At 37.7% G+C, this 10,223-nt stretch overlaps 2 protein-coding genes across 2 annotated transcripts in view; one reads left to right on the top strand and one right to left on the bottom strand.

The window, feature by feature from the left end:
- Window positions 1-904: 904 nt before the first annotated feature.
- Rag2 (recombination activating 2) lies at window positions 905-2,485 on the bottom strand. The gene has a single exon (XM_047515670.1). The coding sequence runs from the start codon at window positions 2,483-2,485 to the stop codon at window positions 905-907; it is 1,581 nt and encodes a 526-aa protein (XP_047371626.1).
- Window positions 2,486-2,818: 333 nt separating this feature from the next.
- The window catches only part of Iftap (intraflagellar transport associated protein), a 62,489-nt gene continuing 55,084 nt past the window's right edge, over window positions 2,819-10,223 (top strand). Inside the window, 1 exon segment of the mRNA XM_047519711.1 lies at window positions 2,819-2,952. The gene's annotated coding sequence lies outside the window, so the exon portion shown is untranslated.

The following is a 10,223-nucleotide window of genomic DNA, read 5'->3' as shown; positions in this document are numbered from 1 at the left end:
AGATTTTATAATATTCAAGGATAGCAAACTCCATAAATTAACTAGACACACACTTGCACAGATTTCTTTTTTCTGGTTTGCAATCTGCTGCCTGTTAACTTCATAAAATGTTTCAAACTTTCATTATTTTGGGAAATAATATTCTTCTCCAGGAGATGTATTTGGTGGTCACTTCTCAATGTATTCTCACTCATCTCTTTTTCCAGGATGCTATTAGTAGAGGGTTTGTGTTTTCTGGTGAAAACTCTTTCAAATAAGTGGTACAAGTGAGTGAATTTGACACATTATCAGTATATCAAATAATAGGAAGGGAGATATTTGAAGAAAGTTCATGCAGATACTTCAAGGAAATGTAAAAAAATTGAGATGATTTCTTCTCTCACGTCAGTGATGATCGTAAGAGTACCTAATCTGTTCTGTTCATGGCCATAATACAAGGGGATGCTTAAAGGTGTATGAAGAGCAATAGCATGGGAAATATTTGATCTTGTTTCTAATTCCCAAATTGATACATCACACAAATAATTAATTTAATCTTTTGTTTACTAGTTTCTTTATTGGTTAAGTTTGCCTGAACTACTCTCTAGGTTGTTACCAAAAATAATACAAGAAATATAAACATACTTTGATTATGTCTACTGCTTTTGTGCTTAATATTTCTTGAATGAAAATATCAGATAAAAATTCTCATTTCAGATTTTTTGAGTAAAATATTTTAAAAGAGTTTAGACTTTGGAAGGACAGTATTTAGCATTGTGTTAAAACTCTAACAACTCACATATCTAAAAGAAAACAGGCATATTCAATTAAAATTGAAATATTTTCCTTGCTGTTATAATTTAAAAATGTTTAAAAATAAATGCAACAAGTGCATTTGAATCTTAAAGGTTTTTTTTTTCCAAAACTAATCAAATAACCTTCTAAGAAAGGATTTCTTGGCAGGAGTCAAAACTTTCCCAGAGCCCTTTTTGCGGAGAGATTTCATTGGAGGCTTTTGTAAGGGCAGAACTCTTCTGGGAGTTTGTAGAGCTCTTGCAATCTCCACATGCTCGTTGCAGTAATACTTACTGCTTCCTTCTGACAAATGGATGAGTGTACGTTCTGCCAGATCCATGCACTGGGCATGAACCCAGTGACCTTCTCCATGAGAACAGTAGATCATGGCGGGTTTGTTGAGCTCAGTTGAATAAAATGGTACCCACGTGTTGATATCCACATCACAAGTAGCACAGCATGTTATCCAGTAGCCTGTCACAGACTCATCTTCCTCATCATCTTCATTATAGGTGTCAAATTCATCATCACCATCAAAGCTATTTGCTTCTGCACTGAAACAAAATTCTTCTGAATCTTCAAAGGGAGTGGAATCTCCTGGATCTTCTGTTGATGTCTGACTGTTTGTGAATGTTTTCTGATCTTCATTTACATCATCTTCAGAGCATCTTAACATATAAAAATAGAAGGTATCGGAAACAGCCTGTTTATTGTCTCCTGGTATGCCAAGGAAAACTGTTCCATTTCCCATGTTACTTCCAAACCATATCTTGCTGTGCTTAATGTCTGGGGTCCAATCTGGGGTCTCCATCTCATGAATCTCTATCTTTCCATTCTCTAAAGAGATAATGTTGCAGACCATTCTCTTTTGATTTTCAAACTGATAGCCACCAACAATAATGAATTCATCATTGTTAATTTGAGTCAGAATTGCACTGGAGACAGAGATTCCTCCTGGCAAGACTGTGCAATTCACAGCTGGGCTACCTAAGGGAAGATCAACCCTAATTCTGTATAGGTTGGCAGGGCGGATGTTATTGGCAAGAGAATGTCCTCCTAAAATATAAATGGTATCATTTCTGGCAATAGAGACATGGAAAGACAGCCCATCCTGAAGTTCTGGAAGAATGTATGATGTAGCACATCCATATTCAAAGTCCACCAAGTAAACATGGGGCAGGCAGTCAGTTACACTATTCCATTTTTCTGTGGTTCTTTGGTTGGAAGGCATGTATGAGCGTCCTCCAAAAAGGACACCCATGCATTTTCCTCGACTATATACCACATCAATGGAATGACCATATCTGGCTTCAGGAACATCTCCTACCAAGTCTTTCTCTGTGCAGCGGAAAGTAACTTTTTTGTTGTTCTTGCAAACAACAGACATGAAATAAATCTTATCTGAAAGCTCATTGTTTGGCGTTTTGCCTCCATGAATGATATATTGTTTTTCAGACTCTGAGCTTCCTTTGAATATGCAAGTGGCTGGGTATCGAAGAGGAGGAAGGTAGCAGGAATCCTTAGAGAAAATTGCAGGCTTCAGTTTGAGATGATTATGCTTTACATCAAAATGGAAAACACCAGTTGGGCAGGATCTCTTGGGCCAGCCTTTCTGGCCAAAGAAGAAAACTTGTCCATCAAAATTCATCAGTGAGAAGCCTGGTTGAATTAAGGCTATATTATTACTGACTGTTATCATCTGCAGTGACATATTTTCTGATTGTGGGTAGATCTTTTCTCTGAAAGAATTACAAAATAAATGACTTAGAATATGTCTTCATAAATATCACTGTTTAGTTTCCTTCACATGCAAAAAGCTTGTTAAAAACAAAATCCTCCCACAAGTTTGCCCTGAAACCCAACATTCAGAGAGTTAGGTATAAAAAGAGCCACAGAACACTTCTACCGAATTCAATCCAAGCAGTTGGGACAAATTTTAGAGATGGACTCCTCACCCTTAGATTTCTGGGTATTGTAGTCCCTTTTCTTTAAGAGTCTTCACGAATTAACCGAAAGAACTACAATTCCCAGGAATCTGTGCTGTATGGGATGTGTGGTTGTGATGATTTCTCTTTGTTCCTCAGGGAGAGGAGACTTCTAGGATGTCCCTCTGAATAAAGACGCCAAAAGTTTGAAGTGACTAGATGGGAGCCAAGGCGGACAACTGGGGATTGGGAGGTGAGAGTGGCTGGCACAGACCCAACATCGGGTTACGGGTAGCTGCGACCCCGAGGGGTGTCAGGCAAACCGACGCCCTGGCATAGCTGGGCCTTCCCCTGGGGACTCTTAAACAGGTGACCCAGTATGATGCTCAACTGCTTCTGGCCCGCGTGCGGTTGCCTAGAAACCTCAGTCTGAGGGGACGCCACGGCGGACTCCTGCTCAGAAGCGTTGGAGCTCGGTTCCGAATTGCGGCCCCCGAGGATCCTGGGCTGCTGGGGAAGGGATTGAAGGGGCGCCAAGGTTACCATAGCTGTGACTGTCTTACGAACCAAAAGACGAGTCTCCGAATACCTAGGGGGCAGGGGAGAAATTGCTTGAGAATGATTTTAGCACTCCTGCATTTAGTAATGGAAACATTGTAATCAGACCTTTACAAGTGCCACTGTAAAGGCCCCTTTGTTTTCTCGGGTGCTTTTGCTCCCGTTTTAGGATTCTTTAGGAGGGGAAGGTTCCTAAACGCATCTCCCCTTCCACCTTCCAGAAAAATAGAGTAGCTGTTATTTCAGACCTCTTTTCCAGCCCACGAACTTTGAGGTAATTCTTTAGTAATTCTGTAGAAAGCAGACACTAAGCAAAGAGGTGCAAAAATTATTCAGTACTTTATATTTTATTATGATATTAAAAGGATATTTACCAGATAAAGTAAGCTTGACAAATTTTATTTTATTATTCCTACCTTAGAGAGATGCGAAATATACTCACCGTTTGCAGAGTGATGTTTTTAGACACCAAATATTAAATCAGGCAACACGGATTCTTTGATTTTTAAGAGTAAGCTGTTAATATACTTAAAAGCAGAATAAAACAGTATGGACTCGCAAATGCTGACTGACTGGTTTCAGACCCTAACTGTCACTAATTACATGACTTTGGGCAAGTTATTTAACCTCTCTATGCCTCAGTTTCCTCCTCTGTAAAATGAAATATCTTTGCCTATCTCATGGGTTGATGTCAACTATGATTAATAATTTAGTAAGATATCATACTGCACACAGTAAATTATAGTTATTTTTATGATTCTTCTCAAACATCCAAAGTAAGATTGTTTGTGCACAATTATCTGCCAGTAATGACAGCTGATATTTATAATGTTGAAGATGGTTAAAGGACTTTGGAAATTTAGAATCTGGTCAGTGGATATAGATAGACCTTTGAACTAGTAAAAGTGGGATAAATATTGAAGATGCTGGTGATGGAATAATTTAAATAGCAGTTGATATTTCATTCTTCTTGTCACTCTTTTCTCTAGCCCTTCATTAAAAGTGCAGGACCTGAAGTTGAATTTTCTGAGTCCAAATCTAGGGTTCTAACAATTATTGACTTGTAACCACTGTGGGCAAGTTATTTTTATCTCTCTTCTTTTTTATCTGCAAAGTGCCTATTCACAGAATTGTTTTGAGAAACAAGGAAATACATGTAAATCACATAGCACAGTGCCTGGCACATGATAAGTAGTAAATAAATGTTAGTTGACACTATGGTTTATTTTATTTTTTATTTATTCCTTTTAGTTATCTGCAGTGTCACACAAAGGTATGGAACTCAACTGGTGCCAATTCAATCCCCAGCACTTCCCCGAACTCTGTATCCCTCTTCCCTCCACTCCCATCAGTCTCTCTTCAATCCATTTACGGTTTACTTTTTAAAAAAAATTACTGTCTTGTGGATACCCCTCAATTAATGACATCTGATCTACAGAAGTGCTTAAGGAAAAAAAAATATATTTTTAAAACAACATCTCATTAGAATGACCACAGGTTTTAAATGGCCCAAGGAACATTTACACTGGCAATAAAAATAAAACAGTCTATGATATGTGCATGCATGGATGTGGCACTGTGGATCCTTAAGTACTTCTGTAGATCAGATGTCATTAATTGCTGATCATTCTCATGTACTTATGATTTTTAGTTTACTTTGGGTTTGCAGATTCAGCAACTTGCCCTACTTATGAAATAACCTGGACAATTGTTTTATTTATTTATAGCCTATCCAACTATACATGAAAGAAAGCATCTAAGAAACTGAAGGAAACTAAAGGAACTCAAAAGAAATGTTGTTGACTCTCAGTTCATTAAAACAAAACTATAGGTACTTAGACACAACATGAATGATTATTCTCAGAGTTGCCCCATTTTGAGTACAGGGAGCACCAAAGCCAAAGTGTGCTTCTTTCAAACATCCATAACACCATTCAGTGGTAATGAATTCCAGATCCAAAGGAATTTCCCAAAGAACACTTGTTTTTAAGCAGCAAGCTTAAAAAAGTGTTTTCATTGGGACCGATTGACTTCATCTCAATATTTTTCATACGGATTTTGGTTTATCATAATTGAAAACATGATTATTGTTGATTAGATAGAAATATTTTGGGGGACAAGATGTAAAGAATATTATCCATTTTTGTAGTTTAATTCAGGGCTCAAAAAAGTGGTAACATTTATTGTTATAGTGAATTATCTCCTTATATTGCAGTTTGTGTATGTAATTTTTAGATTACTCATTTTAATCGAATGATTTATGTATTTAATGAATAAACAAAACATTGAAGGTATTTTTCCCAGCTTTACTTTTGCCATACTCAGTTTTTGAAATTTTGCTTTACTGACTTATGTTTTCACTGGAGCAAACCATTGTGTCTCTTTTGTGGTTTTGATATGATTATATTAATCACATCTTAGTTTTTAAAAAGCATTTTTGAAAGATTATAATAGACCTAAAATAACCTACTGAAAGGTTTTTCTTTAAATAGACTAGACAAAAACAGGCAGATTAAAAAAAAAGGAGGCTCTTCTTCAAATGAGGGAAATTTCAAAGTCAACACATTAAAGATTCTTTTTAAAAGACAGAAATATAGGGCCAATATATACACAGTCTTCCCAGGCCCATGCTAACAGTCCTCAGCAGGGAGACTTTCATTTATTCACTTTGAAGGCAGGGCATAGTTGAGTATCAAAAGAGAACTAATGGTGTGAGGTCTGGGCTTGTAGTTTCCTATGTCTGAACTAACTTATTTTTCTTTCCAAAGAAAGATAGGGTACTCTGAAGCATTAAATCTTACTTCTCAGTACAGCCCATGTTTCCTGATTGCTCCAAAAGCAAGTAACCCCCATGTAACTACAGGCATTTAGTGCGTGAATTAACACTGTTTTACACGGTTAATCAAGTTTGAGGCATATATTATTTGATTTTTGCTGGCAGTAAAACCATGATTAGGTCTTTCTTCCCACACTTCTGCCAGCGAAGCATTTATGCACTAAGATGAATAATGTGCTCTGAAGGCAGAGGAGTTAAATCCTTGTAGCAACCTGAGAATAGGAAGCCCCATATTTTCCAAATTCACCCCTTCCCCATCTAGAAACCTCATCCGCTACCATTTTCTGAAGTGTGGCACCCGCATTCCTGTAAAGTTTATGAATATCAGTTCCCATTTTTAGCCTGGGGAGAAATGAAAGCATTGGACCTACCTGAAGGCCAGAGGGGCTGCTCACCCCTCTCTCAATCTCTGTTGCTAAAGCGGTATTAGGAAGATTCACTACTGCCTACTACGCCTGTGGCCTGTGCCAAGCAGAGGCTGATGTAGAGTGTGCGTATGTGCTTACAGATGTTCTAATGAACTCCAATCTAACGGGAGTAACTGACTGTGACCTTTTTTTTTTTTCTCTTTGATGGTTGAGGGAGATAACCATCAGGGTGTACCCTCCAGATTTAACTATTTCATTACTAATTACAATGGAACCACAATTCACTATTTATTTGTAAAGGAAAAAAAAAGGCTAGATGAAACCCAGTTTATTAAAAAAATCAAAAAAACATTTTAGTAAACAGAAAAAATGATTCCGGTTTAAATAAATTATTCTGGTTTAAATAAATACTCTTGTGAATCAAATGGGAAATTGCTTGTCCCAAAGCAGAGGCCAGTAGTGTCAATTGTAGTTCTTTGAACTTTTCACTGCTCTTCTGTGGTCTTGTTTCTTTAGTGCAGGCTCAGAAGGAAGGAGTTCTAATTGTTGGAGGGCCTCTGCCCACTCTGTAGGGCAACTGCTCTGTAGGGTATAAGATAATGTTTATGACAGTGAGGTTTGGTATCAAATTGACCTGGTTTTCTCTGCCTGGTCTGCTTTTCCCAGGTGGTGTCATCTTAACTCTCAAGCCAGTTTCTCCATCTCTGAAATGGAGATTATAGAAATATTGACCTCAAATGGTTGCTGGGAAAAGATTAAATGAGATAATATATGTAAAGACCTCAGTCAAGGGAGATATTAAGATTCCACGGTGAGCTTGTAAATGGTCTTTATTCTTGTTAATAGTTACATAGAATTTTTTTGAGTTAATGGAACATGATGACTTAACCACCCACTGGTTAGGTGGTTGGTCATTTAGTTTCCATGTGGCTTAGATGATGTAATATAGTGATCAGAGGTAGGCAGATCTGGCTTTGAGTTTCAGTTGTTCCACTTGTGAGGTGAGTGACATTTTTTTATAAATATTTTTTAGATATCAGTGTGCCTTTATTTATTTACTTACTTATTTTTATGTGGTGCTGAGAATTGAACTCAGTGCCTCACACATGCTAGGCAAGTGCTCTGCCACTGAGCCACAACTCTAGCCCCTTGAGTGACATTTTTGAGCTTCTAAAATGGGAATGCTACCTTTCTTACTGCAAGGAATCGTGAATATAAAATGTCTGGTATGCACAGTGTACGTGGTAACCACAATGAGTCTTGCCTCATGATGATGGGGCTATAGATATATTTGTATAAGTAATTACTGTATATTTTTTGAAGATTATAAGATATTTTTCAGGGTTGACTTTTTTTTTTTTAAACAGATGTGTAGTTCAATTGCTTGGTTGATTCTTATCATTTGAAATGTTGGTCCATCCTTTATAAAAGCATCATCACCTCTTCTAATTACTTCCATGATGATTTTTGTTTGCAAAAATATATTTGGTTGTTTCTCTTACTTATTGTTGGTATTATGTAATGATGATGATGCTTGAAATTACAGAAACGATAACAGTGGTATCTCTACAGTAAATACAAATTAGAAATCATGAGTACGTTATTGTTTCAGCCTTTGTATTTTACAAAAAAAAAAAAGGGGGGGGGAATTTGTAGTGTAGCTTGTCTTCCAGTCTCCTGAGGAAACTGGAGTTTAGCATAGTTGTCCTCCCTTATCCATTATCTCATTTTCCTTGTACTATGGTTTGGATATGGGTTGTCCCCCAAAAGCTCCTGTGCAGAAATGTTTGGAGGTGAAATGATTGGATTGTGAGAGCTGAGACCTAATCAGTCATCCTAATTTAAATGAAGTAGGTGGAACTATAGGCAGGTAGCTGTAGGCACCCTAGTTTGAATGACCTAGGTGGTAAGTAGCTCCAGGCTGGAGGAGGTGGGTCACTGGGTGTGTACCCTGAAGGGATGCATTTTCCTTGTGGCCCCTTCCACTCTCCCTCTCTGCTTCCTGACTCTGCCATGAGCAGAGGACCTCTCCTTCACTGGGCCCTTTTACCATGATGTTCTGCCTCACCCTGGACCCAGAGCAATGGAATTGGTCATCTATGGACTCAGTCCTCTGAAACCTTGATCCCCAAATGTGTTGGATTGCACACAGTGATGAAAAGCTAACTAAAACACCCTGGTTTCAGCTACCTGTGGTGAACTGTGGTCCAAAGATATTAAGTGGAAAATTCCTTAAATAAGCAATTTATGGAGTTACCTGGAATTACTTGCTCCATTCCACCTAGGACATGAATCATTTCTTCATCTAGTGTGTTCGAACTGTGTAAGCTACCCACCCATTAATAACTTACTAGCTGTCTTGGTCATCAGATATACTGTCATGGTATCACAGAGCTTGTGGTGTTCAAGTAACCTTTATTTTACTTGATAATGGTGCCGGAGTGCAAGAGTAGTGGGCTAGAAATTCAGATATGACAAAGAAAAAGCCATGAAGTACTTCCTTTAAATATTACATATTCACAAGAAGGGTGAGTACAGTACATTAAGATAATGTGTGTGTGTGTGTGTGTGTGTGTGTGTGTGTGTGTGTGTGTGTGAGGGGCCGGGGGGAAGAGAGAGATCACATTCACATAACTTTTATTACAGAACATTAATTGTTCTATTTTTTATTAGTTGCTGTTAGCACTCTTACTGTGCCTGATTTCTTTTTTTTTAAGCAATGAAACATTTATTCATCCATTATTTTTCCTCCGATATGTGTAATGTAACTAAAGCAAACTTTAAAAAATGGTAGGCAAGTAGAACTTTAAATCAACAAGTTTTAAATGTAGTCATTTTATTTGTGTAATAATAATAACTAATGTTTTTTGAATGTTTGCCAAGTGCAGGTAACTATTATAAAGACTTTATTGTTGTTAAAAACTTCCTTTTTTATTATTTATTTATATGGGTACCAGGTATTGAACTCAGGGGCACTTGACCACTGAGCCACACCCCCAGCCCTATTTTGTATTTTATTTAGAGACAGGGTCTCACTGAGTTGCTTAGCACCTCGCTTTTGCTGAGTCTGACTTTGAACTCCTGATCCTCCTGCCTCAGCCTCCTGAGCTGCTGGGATTATAGGTGTGTTCCACCATGCCTGGCTTAGCTTTCTTTTTAAAATTTTTTGTTCTTTTTAGATATACATGACAGTAGAATGTATTTTGACATATTATACAAACATGGAGCATAACTTCCCATTCTTGTGGTTGTACGTGTTGTGGAGTTGCACTGGTCTTGTATTCATATATGAACATAGGAAAGTGATGTCTGATTGATGTCTTTCCTATTCTCGTCCCCTTCCCTTCCCTTCATTCCCCTTTGTCTAATCCAATGAACTTCTATTCTTCTCTCCCCACATTATCATGTGTTAACATCCACATATCAGAGAGAACATTTCTGCCTTTGGTTTTTGGGGATTGGCGTATTTCAGTTAGCATGATAGTCTCCAGTTCCATCCATTTACCAACAAATACCATAATTTCATTCTTCTTTAGTGTGTCTAATTTCTTAATTAAACTTTGTCACAACCATGTACATGTAGCAAATGTTTGGTTAGGTTCTACTTACAGTCTCAGGTATCCACCGGAGATTTTGGAACATATCCCCCTTGGATAAGGGGGACTACAGTAGTAAACCATGTTTATTGAGCATCCACGGAGTGCAGTCATGTGGAAAATTTTTAAAAAAGTCAAGAACACAGATCTTTTCCCTAAAGGCACA

This window comes from Sciurus carolinensis, chromosome 11, assembly GCF_902686445.1.
Source record: "Sciurus carolinensis chromosome 11, mSciCar1.2, whole genome shotgun sequence".
NCBI classification, from domain to species: Eukaryota; Metazoa; Chordata; class Mammalia; order Rodentia; family Sciuridae; genus Sciurus; species Sciurus carolinensis.
Note: the sequence above shows the minus strand (reverse complement) of the source record. Positions and strands in the feature narration are given on the sequence as shown.